The 19,577-nt window shown below is 39.2% G+C and overlaps 1 protein-coding gene across 1 annotated transcript; it reads right to left on the bottom strand.

The window, feature by feature from the left end:
* Window positions 1-6,780: 6,780 nt before the first annotated feature.
* LOC114802230 (vitellogenin-like) lies at window positions 6,781-17,188 on the bottom strand. Its single transcript, XM_029000943.1, is given in 22 exon segments — window positions 6,781-6,794; window positions 6,878-6,934; window positions 8,115-8,286; window positions 8,445-8,522; window positions 10,067-10,208; window positions 10,341-10,526; window positions 10,767-10,854; window positions 10,947-11,139; window positions 11,346-11,465; window positions 11,773-11,897; window positions 11,987-12,084; window positions 12,166-12,383; window positions 14,326-14,544; window positions 14,854-14,979; window positions 15,060-15,225; window positions 15,307-15,464; window positions 15,558-15,708; window positions 15,807-15,955; window positions 16,034-16,191; window positions 16,278-16,533; window positions 16,640-16,791; window positions 17,179-17,188. Coding segments are annotated over 22 exon segments (3,036 nt in total).
* Between the last annotated feature and the right edge of the window lie 2,389 nt (window positions 17,189-19,577).

Below are 19,577 nucleotides of genomic sequence, written 5' to 3'. Positions count from 1 at the left end.
GGACTTTTTCATGCACCGGGCCGTCCATCCCCTTCACAGCAGCTAACATTTTCTTTTAAAATGCTACAATAAGTGGAGACAGAGTGGAGATTGTTTAAGCTTTAAGTATCAGTCAATTTCATGTACTGTAATGCAATTTAGTCCTTGGCTAACCATGTGGAGTAAACAGCTCAATTTCGTTTTACGTGTATTAAACATCGTATTAGCACTCACAAACACAGCATAAAAGACAAACTTTCCATTCTTAACTATCGGTGTGGAATACAGTCACATTCTATAGTTTTTGTAGAGCACAACTCCACCCAATTCACCTGCATGCTACTGACTGGCAAATAGTTGTGTTTATGACGGAGTTTATAAAGTAAATTCATGTTTACTTGTCTAGGATCTACTTGCCTATTATTTTCAGCTAAAACAGATCAAAGTTTTTCATTCGGAAGAGTGAGGGTTCAGAGCCACTTTATATGGCATGGTAGCATTTTTTTTAGCCTTACTATTTTTGATGATTCCAGACCTTCGGGGCAGTGGTGGCCCCGTAATCAGAAGGTTGCCGGTCCGAATCCCGAACCGCCAAGGTGCCACGGAGCAAAGCACCGTCCCCACACACTAATCCCCGGTCGCCTGTCATGGCTGCCCACTGCTCACCAAGGATGATGGTTAAAAGCAGAGGACACATTTCGTTGTGTCACCATGTGCTGTGCTGCAGGGTATCACGATGACAATCAATTAACTTTCACTTTCACCACCTGGTGACCTTGCACATTAGTGTTCTGCCCCAAGTTCTACTATATTAAGTTCAAAGCATTAAGCAAATGAATGCATTTAAATAAGCCATCAGTAGTATAACTTAAGCAGTATAAGTAGAGGTTCTCTAACCAGCTAGCATGCCAAGCAACATACAAATTTTATTTTCTTACGGGAGTCTAAATGATATGAAATGGTAAATTTTCTCCAAATTTTGAAACGATGGATACAGCAGAATACAAACCAGCATGGGGAGCTGACATGAGGTAAACAATGATTTTATTAATAAATACAAATTAATGTGCACGGTGGCTGAAAACAGGGGGAATAACGGGGAGAACAAAAATGAGCCCGCAGGCGTGTGCTGGTTGCCAGAACTCAAAAAGGTTGCCAGGTACAAAAACAAACCTTTGCACGGGCTACAAGAGTTCATCAAAATGTCGCCACTGCAGAAGGGGCGGAGTCACAGATTGGGCACAGGTGATGTGTCCAGGTGCCGTCAATCCTGACAGTACCCTGACAGAGAAAATCTTCAGACTTTTCAGAAGCATTAAACACCTTTTGTACTGTTCGATATTCATTTCATACAGATTAACAACCTTTATTAACCAAAAGACAGGGGCTAGATATTCAGCATAGATGGGTATCCAGCAAAATTGTACTCACAAGGAAATGTCCTGGGGTTTAGACACTAAATGCAGGTTTGTTAAAGAAATGTATTTAACAACTATATGAGTGCAACTTGTGATTTTATTAATATTTTAGCATCAGTAGAAGAAAAGACACCCAAAGAGGATCAGAGACAATTATTCTGCTTCCATGTGCTGAAACACTCAATTCTATCTATTGTCAAGTACTGGCATGGGATTAATATGTTCCCTCCCAAATGTGTGTAAGACGTAACAAGTCAAATTATGGACTTAAATTGCCTGATAAGCTGCTGTCTTAAACAGAGTGCAGAGTTGATACTATAAAAATGAGAAATGTAATGCCAGTAGCATATTTAAGCTGGTAGTTCCAACTCTGGATGAAAAATCCACTTGCGTCAGCTTCCGTAATTCTATTAAGTTGTGTATGAAAGCGATACAGTTTTAGCCAAACTAAAAATTCTGGACGCCATCTCTGATTGTGCAGCCATTACTACCAGATCGTGTCCTGTCACAGAGTTCACTGATGCAGCCTCTACACTTCACAGCTGTTCTTGCATCCTCAGGCTAATTTACATTCCCGTCAGATAGCCCTACCTCCCAAGCATGCCTTGCTTTGTGGACCTGTGGAGCATTATTTGTGCTGTCATTTTCAAAAGCTTCACTCCTCATCATCACGGTACAGAAGCTGCTTTCGGTTTTGAAGGTTCTGTGCATGATATAGTGTTAAAGCACCTTAACAATTTTCATCCCATGCACCAGTCCAATTTTTGTTTGTCTAGTTTCACTGGTTTCACTTTATCTTTAGTGTGAAGGTGGAACACACATATTTATAATGATGCATTTCACCTTTTTTAAAATGTGCATGCTTGCTGCATACATTGGCACCGGTATGCATGAGTCTCATTAGAACTAGGTTATGTAACGTTACTGCAGCAGCCTGAAAAATACTGTGTTTGCAGCATGCCAACGTGCTGTGTCAGTTCAGTCGTTCATCTCAGAGCTCATCCTTATCTGTAGAAGCATCATTTTTTCTTCTGTAAATGGCCACACATTGTGCACAAATGTGAGGTCATTAAAAGAAGCATAAAAGGTGAAGTGCCTCCTTGAGCATTTTGCTGCTCCATGCTCCACACTGCGAGTTTTACAAAAAAAAAAAAAAAAACACAAAGCAAGGGTAATTTCCAAAATGGCCTCCATCTCAACTTATTTCTATAAATGTATATCTATTATAGTAGAATGGCATGTCCATCAGGCAACCGCGGTGTGCCGACATCACATCACTTTCAGGAGACTGCATTGTTACTGCTAAACAATCTTCTCCTGTATTCAGACCCAGACTGACTAACCAAACATGAACATTTCTAATTAGCTGCATGTAGTGCATCTAAATTCAAATTGGCCACTTTTTCACTAAGAATCCCATACATTTACATTTACATTTACAGCATCAGACGCCCTTATCCAGAGCGACCTACAATCAGTATTTACAGGGACAGTCCCCCTGGAGCAACTTAGGGTTAAGTGTCTTGCTCAGGGACACAATGGTAGTAAGTGGGATTTGAACCTGGGTCTTCTGGTTCATAGGCGAGTGTGTTACCCACTAGGCTACTACCACCCCAATACTACAATCCCGAACTGGCACTTTGCGTAGCGGCGCCTCCATGGATTCGTACTTGTTTAGGCTCTGCTGAGATGTGCTAGAGGCCACGTCCAGACCTTGGAAATGCCTGTCTTGTTCCTCACAGCATGAACAGTTTGTGCAGTGTTGCAGGGTGCTGTGCCTCACACTGCCATTAGGGAATACTTTTTTAACAATGAAGGGGTGCGCAGGGCGAGCAACGATCTGTAGGCGGGTGATTCGGGGGAAAGGTTTCCCAACATTGTCCACACTGCCCTCTGACGGATTGCCTTTTGTCATCTTTCCTCCAGCTAAATGACTCACGTGATCTAAAATAAAATGTGATTAATCCCACCAGTCCGGTTTCTACTGTCGTTAATCCATAACCCAGTTCCGATGTGCATGTGCTTAATATAGGCTTACAGTGGAATCCAGGAGTCAGCATAAGCAGCAAATACAGCCTCACGCCCGTGTGTTCTGACACCTTTCCATCATGACCAGCTTTGCGGTTCTCGATAAGTTACACTACAGTCGCTTTTCTGTGGCACAGAACCAGCCAGTCAAATAGTCACTCTCCACATACATGAATGAAGACAAAACCCTGTCACCAGGTTGTCCTTTCTTTGACCACTTTTTTTTTTTTTTAAATTGTGGAATACTAGAAATACCACACAAGATCTGTCACAGCCCCTGTCAAAGTATACGCTTCCAGCACGACCAGTTTCAAAAATGGAATGTTCACTTGGTGCCTGTATATCCACCCACTTCTAAGAGATAATCAAAGCTTTTCTTGTAACCTGTCATTGGTATTAATGTTGTGGTTGATTGGTGTATGTGAAATCAATGCAGACTTTGACTCAGACCTTTATTGTTCAGAACCTTGAAGAACTGTGAAGTTTCCATGGTAACAGTGATTCACACGTTCGATCAGAACAGCCTGACATCTAGTGGCAAGACTGCTGTCTTAAAAAAAATCTCGATTTCAGCATGAATTGCTCGTGCTACTAATAAAGAAGTCATTTTCTCTATCTGTCGAATTTACCTGCCCAGGACAAGATTTTATTGGGATCAATAATCCAATAATTGTTATTGATTTATTTCAGCAGGGTCTTTATAAAACACAGACTTTTTTTCACTTGCTTTTCTCTGGAATGAGAAACATCCTGAGCCATCTTCCTCTTGCTTGTTGATGAAATTCTTCAGTTTGTCATTCTGTAGCATGTCAAAGTCTTATATGGTCTCCTGAAACACTCTTCTGTTCACACTGCACTTGAACTGCATTTATTTTGAGAAAAGAGTGGTGAGCAGAAATATGCTTATAGATCCCAGGACATCTTAAATACGATGAGCTGTCAATTATGATGTAAGATTACATGACACATGCAAGGCTTGCATTGGTGACATTTAAAAAAAATACCAGATTTTACAGTGGAGAATAATAGTTTGGATGGCCAAGGTAAACCTCTACAAATCACTCTTGGGGGTTCCTAGATCAGGATATACCCTATGGTCTCTGTACTTTATGGGTCAATATAGCTTCCGCGTTCATGTCTCGATATCAGTGTAATAGCCTCAAACATATGTTTGATATTTTTTGGTTCAAATTAAGGTAGTGGTGAAGAGATAGTGTCAGTCATGTTAAATGACTGGACATTAAATAACCCAAGTGCCTAAAATAGATTGTAGGAGGCTCCCGTGCTCAATTCTAATGAGAAATGAAGCTCGGCTGTCAGAAAGTGAAGGAAAGAGAATTGTTGCCCCCTGCTGGACAGAAGACTCTGATCTGGCCCTAGTGTACGCTCCATTTGGGTCAACCTGGGTGGATAAATTATAGGTGGACTGGGGCACTTACTTCCTGTCTCTCTCTCCCACCCTCTCACCCTCTCGCTCTCTTTTTGTGCATGATATGTGTGTGTGTGTGTGTGTGTGTGTGTGTGTAATTTACATAGGCACATATTGTATATTGTATAACCAGGGGTAAGTAACTAGACAGACGTCTCCTCTGATGAGGAAAAAAGCTGTTGATTTATGTAGTGTACTAATGTACAAGCATGTGCTGATAGTGCCCCCTGCTGTTATCAACTGATAAGCACATAAAGTGTCCCATTAACAAACCAAATAGGTAACTGTAGTGTATGGAAGGTACAGGGCTTTCATGCAAAAACCAGGGACTCCAATTAACATAAAATACATAAAATCGATTATGTCTTCTGAAAGATTCGTCTATAGTTCTTAGACAGGGATGCTAAACACATATTTAAAACTATACTTATGTTGTTTAGGTATGAAGAAAATATTGAACTCAAACATTCAATCAGGATGTTGAGAAGAAAAAAGCCCACAATAATACCTGTGAATTCCCTGTTTTGGATTTTCCTGCTTGTGGGGTTTTATCTCTCTCTCTCTCTCTCTGTGAAAATGACCTCCTAGCAGTCTGTGTGCTACGGTATAATAGTTTTTGTTATATTATATGTACATTTATGAGGGGAAGGACCGCTGGAGACCAGGATGTAAAATGCTGCAGTTGTGTATGCACATTGATGAATAAGTCGATCTGAAAATACCCGAAGTCGTATTGTACACTAGGTGGATTGGTGTGAGTGTGTGAGTGAATGGTGTGCGCACCCTGCGGTGGGCTGGCTTAGCCCTGTGGGAGTCCCCGCCCTGTGCCCAGTGTCCCGAGATGAGCTCTGGTGGCGTTACAGAAAATGAGTGAGTGTCCTTTGCCATTTATTATTATTAATTTGAAGAACATATTGAAAACAATCCATGCTAAATCGTGTTCTTGTCTTCTGCACATTCATCACTTTAATGTCACCAAAGAGTTTAATGACTGACTGTGACTGGGGTCACGTGACACTTTTGCAAAATTTTGCCAGTATGAGTTAAATGCACCATCATTTCGCCTTAAATGAAAGTGAATTGACTGTCAAACACTGCAGCACAGCACAAGATGACACAACGAAATGTGTCCCCTGCTTTTAACCATCACCCTTGGTGAGCAGTGGGCAGCGATTACAGTGTGTGGGGATGGTATCTTGCCCAGTGGCACCTCAGTGGATCCTTGGCAGATCAGGATTCGAACCGGCAACATTCCTTAACCGCTAGGCCACAACTGCCCCGTAACAGCAGGGCCATGTCCAGTTAATGTTTCTATGTAGTCACAGTCCACAATTAAATTAAAATACATTGTAATCTATCCCATTACTGTTGCAAATAACACTTTTTACACAAAGATGGTGCTGAATGGATATTTTTTTATTTTCAATCATCCTGTAATGGAAACATTGGTTGAAAACATTAGAAGGGTGGAACCAGCAGTACTTGAGCAAATGAAATAGCCCTGTTTTGCACATAAACATGATTCTAATTCACTGAGCACCACAGACAGCTCTTTTTAAGACAAATGAAAGGCTTTGAAGTGCCTCTCATCAGAGTGACTCAAATGAAAGGACAGCGATGGCAGACTACTGTATTATTCATGGTCTGGAAGTAAACATTTAGTTCTAATGCCGGCTAATTCGACTATGGAAGTCGGTTCGCTTATAAATCCCAAGTGTTAAAATAAAAAGAGGTAAATTATATGATAAAAGATCAGTTTCAAATGCAGCTATTAATTATTTAAACCATTGTTTAAAACCATCAGGCTATTTCAATGTGGACGTTCAGCCATGGGTGGCTTGGTATGTTTTTTTTTTCAAATTGGGGGTCAACACATTGGTTTAATGTTGAATGACTGTTGAATGACCCAATATATGTCCGTGCCTGTTAATCTTCACTTTCTGTAATGCAGAAAACAAGGAAACAGTCTTAATTCAAATTTTGAACGATACGAAAGAGCCTTGTGTAAGTGTCCTCAACATACCTGTCAGAGTGCTTCTCCTGAATGCTAATCCCAGTTTGAAATTCGATAGACTGTCAGCTGTTAAAAAGACATGATTTCAGACATTATTTTACCCCAAGTTCTGATTCGTATTCTTGGACTTCATAGTGACATGCATGGGAATTAATAAAAACATTGATTCACCTTAGATCTGTGTCACCTACCTTGGGAGTTTTGATTATGATATCACCGGTGTTTGGCAATGCATTGAAGACCTTTGCAGAAAACTCGTGATCAGGATTTGCATCAGGCTGAGAGTGAAGTCCAATCAGGTATGAATAGAATGGAAGGAGCTCTTCAAGGCTAAACAAAGCAAGCAGAGCATTTGCTTGTAATACTTACACGTATTAAGGCATGAACAACGGAACAATCAGGTTTTCAAGAATAAAGAATACATTTGAATGGCATATTTGAGGCTAAGGTGCTTTAGCTTTGCTTTGTTTGCTGTGTAAACTGATGTTAAAGGAAAAACCTTAACAATTTTTATTTCCTTTCCCTAGACAAAAGCCTCACCAGATGTTTCAATGGTCTTTACGACCGTTTTTTTCTGTTTGGTTTGGGTTGATTGGGCCATTGCACTGTGTTTACTTTTTAGACCATTAAAAATTACATCTTCACAATGTTTTGTGCCTGTGCCTCCTTCACATCCCTTGATTTGGGAAAAATAATTCATTGAACAATCAAAATGAAATGAATCCAAAAAGGTGATTTTTTTAAATTATAGGATCTTTAATGTTTTACCTCTTGCCAAAATTATTCATGTACATCGGCAGATTACCCCAGTTGACTTTGGCTGACAAGGTGGGCTTTGATGATGGTTCCTGAATTCTGGCAACATTTACAGTCAATTCATATGACTGGCACTCAGCACCCCACCTAAAATGAACCTGATTTAAGACAAACGTGTTTACTGTCTGCACATGTTGTTCATCTCTTACTCTTATTTTACCAATCATTGCACAAAACAATACAAAAAAATATATATATACATTATAATTTTTCTTCGTCTAGCACTTAACAATCTCCGAGCATGCTCTTTGCTGACAAGTTAGGCCTTATCAGGGCTCTTAGTTTTGTAAACTCAAAATTCTATAGAAATCGAACGAGAATTGCTGGTGTCTTCCTATTGTAAGTCGCTTTGGATAAAAGTAAAGTAAAGTAAAGATACGATATGTTACCTGTGTCATGCTTTGTTTTAAATCCACACTGGTTTCTGTACACATCTTCCAGTTGGCGTCTTCGCCAACCTCGGACACGATGAACTGAATGTTGTCTTTCTGGGCAGCCGGTAGAGAGTACACTGCTGCAGTGAAGCCTTCGGGCTTAGCAGCATCGCTCAGAGCCAGTGCCTTCATAACCACAACAGGGTTGATGATGACCTCAGAATTACGCTACACAGGGTAAAAAAAATATTTATAAGGACGTTATATTGTCATAGATAATCCTAAAAAAAATGCTCCTCGTTCCCCTAGCAGCATATAAATCAGAGTGGTAATATTCAAATGGAAAAAACAAATATTAGTACATTAATAATGAAAAAATGTATTACCTCATGGTTAAAAAGCTCAGTGCTACTGTCAGCAGAAGTTGAGGAAATCAAGGACAGGTAAGACAGGGGCCTTTCAATCTATAAGCATAAAAACACTTTAAGTTTTGTGTTTCATTGCACATTTTCCCGCAGAATTAGATTGCACTGGGGTGGTAAGTGTAATATGGCCATTATTGACCAAAATATGAACAGCCCATAATTCATTATATTCATTTTTTATTTTTGGCTAGATTCACTTCTCCACACACTAAACGTGCCCTGCGCATATTGCCAAATAATGTAGAATCTGTGAGGACGGCACCATTCAGGAAGACAAATATAATAAATTCCGCGTTTTGATAGTTGGCCAGGCTGGAAAAAAATAAATGTATGGAATATCCTTAATCCCACACTGAAGTTTTAGCCTTGATGCTGTCATGGTACTGTAGTTATGATATCTGGAAAAGTACCTACCCCTCTAAAGAAAAAAAAAAAACGAAAAAAAAACCCAACTATATATATATGTGTGTGTGTGTGTGTGTGTGTGTGTGTGATACACACAGTGATATTCTTAATTGTATTTTATGGCTAATTCATTACCTTAATCAATTTTCTGACAAGAGACACTATTTGGTTCAACAAGGTCTTTGTTGGTCCGGCACTGATTTGAATTTGTATTTTTTCAATGGGTCTCTTTGTTTCAACTGTAATGGAATAACAGAGTATCAGCATGAGGTGCTGCACATGCATACATCAACCACAATCATTTATTACCGTAAATGAAATAAAGAAAGGACATTTCTCAGTGTACCTGGCTTAAGCTGAATGGCTACGTGGCTGTAACCTGCAAGACAAGACAAAGGATATTCATCAAAGAAATGGGCTCTTCGGGCCTGAGCTTCCATGCAGATTGCGGTTCCATATTTGCTGGACTCGGCACAAAATTGTGATGTTAGATGGAAGTCCTGTGATCCTTCAGTCTGTAGGGCAAACAAGTAAACGTTCAAGGTAAGTGAGCCTGAGTGAATTCATCAGTAAATGTTCTTGTGGCAGCAGCAGAAATTCTACAGACAGGTTCTGTAGTGGGGAGCCACTGGTCAGGTGACCCTGTCACCGGGTCAATGGATTCCAATCCATGCTTCATTTTTGGTAGGTGCTGCTGACTCGCTCACTGGAAATATCTCATAGCATCTGCAATTTGGCTCTTGTCAAGTGCTGTGATCCTTACCCTTGGCCATTTTGCTAGCATACAAAACTACAATCACTGCATCATTAATGATAAACTGAAACACTATTATTACTTTTACTAATTCGGCTTATCTGACTTTAAAATTGCATGTATGAGAACACACTGCATAGGCACTGTAGACAGTGTATGGCAGGGAGACACCTTTCATGTTGCAACTGCTCCTGTAAATGTAGTAGATCCTTTAGGCTGAGGCCAAGGCCATGTCTACTATCATGCTGGGCATTGCACCATCTCAATCTCAGTACATCCAAAGGATCACAAAAACCAGCCGTCGTAAACCCAATGCTCGTAGCTCACTTGCCAGTATGCTTACGATAAACACGTGTTAAATGTTAAAATAGTGACAAAACTCAATACAAGAATATATCTGGAGGGAAATGCCTGAGAAGCATACCTGGAGTTTAAATTTGAATCCATTTTCATTTGTCTCGTCAGCAACTGGCACATCAAGTGATTCCGCAGTGATTGGAATAATGGGTGTTCTTTTAGCAAAAGACGGCTCTGCAATATTTCTTGACACTGCATACACATCCGAACTATTAGGGGAAATGTCAGAAATTATGCTCATATTTCTATTACCACCAAAGTAGTATTATCTTCACAGTTACCTGAAAAATAATATCTTATAAATAATATCTAGAATAATATCTAATATCTGATGGGCTTACGTGAAGGAAAAAACCTCTGTAACATCCGTGTAGGGGGAAATGTCAAGTTCAAATTTCTTCTCTCTGCCATTCATGTTGAGCATAAACTTCCAAGGGATGTTAACATTTGCTTTGCACTTCAACTCTGAACCAAACTGAAAAAGTTCTGTGTTGATTCCATGGAAGGCAAAGATGTCTTTTGTAATACTGCAGAATAAACCAGAGAAAAGCACTTGCAAGTTAATTATATTACACTACCCTGATTTGCAATGTGAATCGTCATAGATTGGACACGGGATAGTGTTAACAGAATAGAGTTAATTCATTTGTGTGCCCTTATTATAACATGTCCTGAAACATATGGGTGCCATGAATTGACATGCAGAGATGGCATCTCTAATAATAAACAATTTAACACTTTATTTTTTTCATAAAACATGAATATACCTGATGTGACCATTTGTTTCAAGAGAGACCTCAGACGTGAACAGTTCCATGACATGTTGCTGTACTGGCGGGGTTATTTGTGCTTTAACTGCAGCATGAAAGAATTCCCGTTAAATGCAAACATCAGTGATAATGACGTATAAATACACAGCGGTTCCACAATATGAAGCACACACTCACCGTTCGCAGTAACTGCTGTGAGTGCGAGGTAATATTTGCTGATTTCGACTGGAAGTCCCAGGCATGTCGCTTGGATAAAGCGTGTTTCGTAGGCAAGGTATGGCTTGGTCCAGTGCCACAGTGCTCCTTCCTCAAGACCTTTTAAAAATTTCCGTAAAGGACTCTCATCCTTGCCCTCATTTAGATCAATCGCCTTAGTGGATCCGAGAAAAGAAAATTACAATCAATATTGAAAAATATGTGATCATTAATTGATCGCGTAATACCATATATTTTGTTTTTGCGCACGTCTTTAGTACTTTTGGAATAATATGGAATATTTGATGTGGGGTATGTAAAGCTGTAAAGGCCAAAATGACAATACCAGCAGCTGCTTTAATGCTTTATTATAAAAACTACCTTAAAAACTTGTTGAAGGACCTCTTTGTTAACGTCACTGAAGAAAACCTCTTGTCCATAGACCCTCGCATACCCAGAAAAAAGAGGTTTACTATTTGGGAAGGACTGCCAATCTGCAAGCTGAATATTCAGAAGATTATTGACGCTGTAAAAGTGATAATTGTGAGTTAATATGTCTTACGTCAGACACTTACTACTTTTATGATTTGATAATCTGGGAAGCCTGCAGAGCCAATTTGACTGAGCAATGTTTTGATTCCATCAGTAGACACACCAAGCTGTAATGTTGAATCAGTACATTTACATAGAAATATGGAAAGTATTCTAATTTTGCCCACTCCAGTTAGTGCGGAGGTATTAATGTTCCCGTTTATTATCATTTTAGACAATTAAAACCCTTTAAAAAGGTTAAAAATCACGCCATTACCTCCAGCATCTCTATTATTCTGCCAATGATGTGGAATTTCCCTTTGCCGATTATGGTCGTCGGCATGGAATCAGCAGCATTCTTTAGCATATACAGTTCATTGGTAACACCAGCCAAAAATGTATCTAAAATAATAAATAACGCAATTAAATGGTGGTTATTTGCACATACATATTAAAAGTAAAAGTCATGTCAGAATAAAAAATTTAAATACCACTAAACCAATCTGTGTGCCATGCCATGCTGGTGAAATAACTTAACCGTTCCAACTTAGGAGCAAGAATCTTTGTGGCAATATTGCAAGCAGTTGACCTTAAATTGAAGCAAATGCATTTTAGATGCTTCATTAAACAGTAAAATGCCATTTTTTTAAATATATATATTAGTACTCACAAATGGTGGTTATCCGGGGTGCGAGAGTTTGATAAGCTCTTTATTAGCGAATAAGAAAAACTGGCAAACTGAAGATCTGTCTCTTCCAGCAACACTGCGCTGATGGTTGATACTAAAGCAACAGGAGGCCTGGTTTTAAACAGGATCATACAGGCCAGCATGCGTACTTCAGCCGGGAGGGTCTTCTGTACAAACAGACTTAGAGCAATGTCCTGGACCTGCAGGGGAAAACCCAAAATACATTTTACCGACAAACGTGACATCAAATTACAAGAAACTGAAGTTTACCAACTTCAGTTATAAAATGAAGAGTTTCATCTTCAATAGTGTTATATTTATGCTTTGACGTTCAGATTTTAAAAGAAAATAAGGCTCAGTGCTGATGACATTCAGTTCCTGGGTGCAGTCGGCAATTTTTGGCCTTTTTTTTGCTACATGGGTAATCACATTCCTAATGAAGTGCAAACAAGTTTTGTGCTATGCTTTTAATTAATCAATTTAAATAGTTCATATGAAAAGCTAAAACCCTACACATGCTCAATTTTTTTTGGTTTATGGTTGATAATATAAAAGATACCTAAGATTTCTTGGTATTTCAGACTATTGATGTTCCACCCTGCAGCTCTCTCACACACCCCCATACTGGATGTAACCCCCAGACCATGATTTTTCCACCACCAAACTTCACTGGTTTCTGGGTGAATCTCGGATCCATGCGGGCTCCAGTAGGTCTCCTGCAATATTTGCGGTGACTGTGGTGTAATTCAACAGAAGATTCATCTGAAAAATCCACCTTCTGCCACTTTTCCAGCATCCATCCTTTTAGCAGGCTGTGGTCCTTGGTAAATGCCACATGTATTTTCAATTGTCTTTTGTTTAGTGCTGCTTCTGGGACTTCAGGTGATCAGGTCTCGTGGAGCTCTGCTACAGTGGAACATGGGCTGGCCTTGTATTTTCGAGCCAACAAACGGTCCTCTTTGTTGTTGTCTTGCAGGGTCTGCCTGACCTGGGCTTGTCAAAAATGTCTCCAGTCTCTTCAAATCTTTTTTTATCCTCTGTACTGGACACTGAGACACATTGAAGGTGTTGGCCACATCAACAGTGGATCTGGTCTTCAGCCTCTTGGTAATCAACACTTTAGGTGAAGCTCATATGACAAGGTGACAACACTTATGTCTTTGCAAAAATGTACTCAATGGGCTTTACCAAGCTTTGAATATTAGAATAATTTTGACAGTTTTGTTTTGCACTGGAACATTATTACAAAAGCTGTTGGGAATAAAACGAGCCATTTCTTGAAAAAAAAATCTTGATTAGAAACACATTTCAGCAGCACTTGAGGTCAATTTGTACACAAGCGACAAGCGCGGAAATCCCCGGCTTTTAAAACATGTCCTGATTGGCCACACCTGGCAACATCAGCTGGGGCCAATCCTGACATTATCAGGGCTCTTAGTTTTGTAAGATATGAATCAATAGAAATCGAACGAGAATTGCTGGTGTCTTCCTCCTGTAAGTCGCTTTGGATAAAGTTAAGTAAAGTAAAGACTTTTGTCAGGGACTGTACCCTGCAGTGGGGTCATCACACGCAGTCACAGCAGGCAAATGACTCTGGCCGAGAGCTGAAAAAGACCCCCTTCAGGAACAGCTGACTATATGTACTTACACAGCAACCATTAAACTGCAGTAGACAGGGTGTAACAAAGGTGAAGCACAGCGACCTTCAGAGTGCCTGTCTCACCTTCTGAGGGGACCGTCTATGAAATACTAAACGCTGTTAGAGAGAACCAATCTGATTATCTTGTTAAGACAATTAAATTGTTAATTAATTATCTTGTTAATTGACAATTAAATAACATCATACAGAAAGTATGGAAAAAATGACATCTACTCATGAACTGAAATTTATATTTTGTTCATTTGCTGCAAAAACTCATTTGCCAAATAAATAAAATGGTTTCCCTCCTATTACCTACCTAAATACTGATTTAAAATATTATATAATATTTTATAGCCCAAGAATTCAAATCAAATGCACAATTTGAAATCCCTCAGCTCTGAAGGTCCCTTTGCCTGGTGTCCCCCAAAGTGTTTTGAAACGGCCCATTTTTCTAAAAATGTGAATTTTGAGAGGCTGAAAGAATAAACAATTTAACTTACAGAGTGGGGATCTCGGCGGGCAAGGTGCCGAAGAGAATCCACCGCTGTGCTGATGACTCTGGTGGGCAGGTCCACAGCATTGGCAGAGATCCCTGGTAGGAACTTGATGACGGTTTTCAGACCGGATGGATGACCTGCATTTCCCAGAGCTTTCAGGGCTAGGACCATAGCCTCCTCATTTTTATTCATTAGTCCATTGTTGGCAATGTCTAACAGTGGCTTTTGGGGTGTGAAGACAGGAAATGATTCATTTCATTACTTCATCCACATGATCACAATTTTTTGTCCATTTAATTTTTATTTCTCTTGTACTAAAAAAGGTGTACAAATCAAAAACGCAAATGCTCTCAAATGTTTCTACTTACACTATTTTAAACAGTACTAAAATAATAAAATAATAAAATTGTATTGTATACAGACATATAACTTCCTATTTTATAATGGGGCACCTAAATAGGCTGAATGATGAAATATTATTGTCCCTTCTAATACCATTATTCTAAATGACATGAACAGCATGAACTGTACCTGCACAGCAGTCACTGGACAAGGCTGGATCTTTTCACAAAGCCTGTACACCAAAGAGCCGTAGGACAACACTGCTGTATTCCATAACAATTGGTTGGATTTAACAAAGGGCATGTGGAGGAATCCCTGTAAACACTAGGAGGGTTAGAGGTCTCTGAATTTGTCTCATTAAAAGAAGAAAAAAAAAAAAAACAGCAATACTTTACCTTTGACCGATCTACTGTGCCCAATTCAGATTTCAAATGATTTAAAGCTAACAGTAATGCCTGTGTTGCCTCATTGGCTGTCACGTCCCCATTTTGAAATCTCCTTTCAAGGAACTTGATGACCCTTTCATCATCTACTTCAACAACACAGTCCAGAAACCACCTCCTATTGTTCACAGAAAACAGACAGCTTCTTTGAAAGAAAGAAAGAAAAAAGAATGAAAAAGGAGAAATTTATAAAGTGCACCTATGTTCCTGGTTGTCTGAAAGTTGCCTCCACAGAGTTTCAAGGTCCTCCAGACTTGCTGATCGCATGAGCTGAAACACCTCTATCACATCTGTACTCGCACCACTGAGTTCCTTGTTAGTGTTCGTTTCTGCCAGACGTTTGATCAGGTCCACGATCTGTTTTAATCAAGCAGAGACATCGAGCATTGAGTGAAGGATGTATGTAAGGAACATCAACAACGAATAGAACAACGAGAAGGAATGTTTTACCTTAGGGACTGGATTCTCTAGGTTCATCATGACTATTGGAATTTGTTTCAGTTCATTTCCAAACTTATAAATGATGTTTCCTCTGCTCTGGACTGGCCCAATTGTATGCGTTCCCTCAGAATCCAACACTTTAAGGAGTGTAATTTCTTTTCTTTATGGACAATAATGTTATCACAAGAGGTTGAATGTCTAGGACTGGCAGCAAATGAGTGAAAAAAATAACCATACAAAAAGTAAAAAAAATCATACATTGCCAGAAGCTTAGAGTTTCCTCCCTTTACATTTAATGTTGATAAATGATGCTTCTCTTCCGCACGGGACATGGTGATAAGGCCACCATCACTGGTCGACTTCACAGTGTACATGTATTTTACCATGGCAACGATGTTATCGCCTCTCTAAAACACAGACGGATAATGTCACACCTTGCCTAAACGTGACAGCAAAACGAACAGTTTACATGGATCCTGACAGACCTGTTTGCTTGGTTCATTCTCAGAGGCAAGGGCCAGACCAACGGTCACGGCTGCTTTTTGGCGGCAGTTGGTTACATCAACAACCCGATGCAGTGTCAGAGTTTGTTCATGTTCGTCTTCTTCTGCAATATAATTGCTTTGACAGAGTCCATGAATTCCTGACTGCACCAAAACGGGCACACTTCATGTCAATTATGGACGTAAACCAGGGCTTTGCTGAACATGACTGATGTTCTAGAATAACATACCTCTTCAAGCTCATAGACTCGTTGGGTAGATTTGATGGTCACTTGAAAAAAACCAAGGATTCCCCTCACAATGTTGACAACGGTGTCAGAGACTTCAGTGGCAGCCTTGATATCGCCTACTCGACCATTCATATATTCAAATACAAAGGGCTTCGTAATCTCATCCGATAACTTCTTGCTCATTTTTGGAGAGGACGTGAAGCCGCTATTGCCTGGTACTCCGTTTTGTTCTTGAAACGCCACATTTGAAACCTTAAAATATAAATGAATTAAAAAACAAAATTATAAAAAAGAAACATAAATAACCTGCAGAAAGTATGATAAGCAATTGTTAACCATTGGATCAAACTGTATCTACCTGGAGAAGAAAAGTCTGCGGAGACACTCCTTCTATCTGAACATTGCACAATAATTTCACTCCAGATTCTGCCAGGTCTGGCATATCATGTCCAATTGTAATAGTTCCTACATATTTGTACTCGTATGTCTTTTTATGATTGAGTCTAGGCTCTGTTTAAAAAAAGTGAGCATTTCAAACATCAATCAAACATAACGATATTTTATTAGAATGAAATATATATATTTAATATTAATTATTGTAAATGTAATATATACACATCATTAAAATGAAATATAATTTCAATTCTGTCATTTGAAATGTACTCACCATATCTGAACTGCTGACATGCTGAAATGAGATGGGATTAAAATGCATTTATGCATAAAATTTCTTACTTTTTTTTCCCACTCATATCTGTGGCTTTTTGACTTACCACCCAAGCTGAAAAGCAAGCAGAGTAAAAGCCCCTGCATGGTGCTGCCCAGTAATGCAGTGTGTGATTTGAACCATGGGCCTTATCAAGTCTATTTATTGGGTTAAGGTGAACCTTCCTCTACCCTTCAGCATTACGCCTTGAGTAATGTAGTAAAAGGTCAGAATTAGAATAGGTTCAGAATTACATTAGAAAAGTCATTAACTGCTTGCTGCATTCTCACATGCAATTACCAATTATCATATTTTCCAAATTTAATGGGGAATTAGAGACCAGTTCAAACGTGCTAAAATGAAAGTCAAGGGGACAAAGGTGTTCAAGTGACCAGTAAAAATGTCACTCAGACCTGGCAGAAAAAGCAAATAGCTGATGTGGAAAGGACAGACACATGACCTTTAATCCGACACTTTTGCACAAACATTCATTCATCCCCTGTGCACCATGAATACAGAACAGGCTGCCATTCACACAACAGTTTAGTCAGGAATACTCAGCAGCATTCGTTTCAATTTACACAATATTTCCATGTCAAAATATTAGACGGACGGCCACCCTGACCGCTCTGTGGCCGCAGAGCCACATGCACAACAATCTGTTTAGCACTGATTCACAACTTGGCCTTCGTCAAAGTTGCTCAACACACATGCCCTATTCTGAATTCAGAATAAAACATATATTCATGCACAAACTTTGCATTCTGAGAAGCAATTAATGGTCAACAGAGGGGCAACTAGAATACAGGTTCAAACCCCACTTACTACCGTTGTGTCCCTGAGCAAGACACTTAACCCTGAGTTGCGCTAGGGGGGACTGTCCCAGTAAGTACTGATTGTATGTCGCTGTGGATGCTTTGGAATTGATTTGAAACACTTGTCCTGTCCTCTCTACAATGAGATCCCTTTGGTTTATTTTAAGCTCTCTGTAAACATGTTTGTTTGCTGAAAAAATTCCTACCAGGACATCAGAACTTTTTTTGGGTGGGTCGACTTATTTTACGAAAGAAAAATTGTCTTGCAATTGAATTATGTTGCACTACGATGTGGTCACAGAAAAAAAATGGAATTTTAACAGGGGTGTTAACACTTTAACCACTGTAGTTACAAGGGGACAAAGGTGCTCAAATGACCTGTAAAAATGTCAGACTGGCAAAAATACCAAAAAAAGCAAATAGCTGATGTGGAAATCACAGGTACATGACCTTTAAGTGTTAAAAACCCTTACTAACCAATAATACAGAACTGACTGTCATTCATGCAGCCTTTCACTCAGGAAATGGATATTTATCCGTATTTATTAAATGATTCCAGTCTACATTTCCCTCTTGGTTAGTGGTTCGCCAAGGATGATGCACAAGGCTACACAAGGTACACAAAGGGAAACTCAGGGAAGCAACAACTTAGTGAGGGAAGGCAGATTAATCATGGGAAACATGTGATGGTAATTATGGTAGACAGTACAGGGAAACAGCACCATCTAGAGGGCTAATAAGGAACTTTCATTATTGCATTCTACGTTTACATTTTACATTTACAGCTTTTATCCGACGCCTTTGTCCAGAGCGGCTTACAATCAGTAGTGACAGGGACAGTCCCCCCTGGAGACACTCAGGGTTAAGTGTCTTGCTCAGGGACACAATGGTAGTAAGTGGGATTTGAACCTGGGTCTTCCGGTTCATAGGCAAGTGTGTTACCCACTAGGCTACTACCACCCTATTAATAATATCTCTCTAATATTTACCCTGTGAAATGTACATCACAAGATCAATTTCTTGGATGTTGATCTCCTCCAGAAAGTTTTGCCTTTAATTTCCTATACAGAATTATTGCAATTTTGGAGTTAATATTGTAGCTTTTAATGTTAAACTGGCCTTTTTTATCTTACCAGCAAGAGAGACTTTCATCAGAAATTTAAAAATATTAGTAGTCTAGTTATGTAAAAATAGTTAATAGTGACCAATTTTCCATCAATTGCATCCTTAAAGTGTCAGTAAATAACTGAAAGCACTGGTGAATAAAGAGTAATATTTTATTACAAAAAAGTTGTCATTCACTTAATTTTACATGACCTCTTGTGCATACATTTGTATTCATCAGATGTCTGCAGAATCGTTTTTCATGTCATAGAATCAACAGTTGATTTTTCATTAATCCCATGGTGGAGATTTTTTTCATTTGTGTCTGTGTATGTACAAGTATGTGTATACAAGGCTATTGCATTTTTTATTTTCAGTAAATGAGTAAAGAAAAATGTTGCTGTATTTTGCCATAATTTGCCACTATGGCTGCCATATTTTCCTAATTTCCCTAACCTTGAACAACAGAGTCTGATCATTATATTGATACCTTGAGATATTTAGTACACATGAATGGGACGGATGGACAGGTCTCGAACTCAAAAATAGAGCAAAAATCTATCCACAGCTGTCTCGGGTGAGAACAATACTGCCATTTAACTTTTTGAAAAAGAAACAGAATAAACAGTTTAAAATGATTATTTGCAGGATAAATTAACAAACATATAAAA

This window comes from Denticeps clupeoides, chromosome 13, assembly GCF_900700375.1.
Source record: "Denticeps clupeoides chromosome 13, fDenClu1.1, whole genome shotgun sequence".
In the NCBI taxonomy this organism is placed as follows: Eukaryota; Metazoa; Chordata; class Actinopteri; order Clupeiformes; family Denticipitidae; genus Denticeps; species Denticeps clupeoides.
The sequence above is the reverse complement of the archived record's forward strand: the minus strand, read 5'-3'. Positions and strand labels throughout refer to the sequence as shown.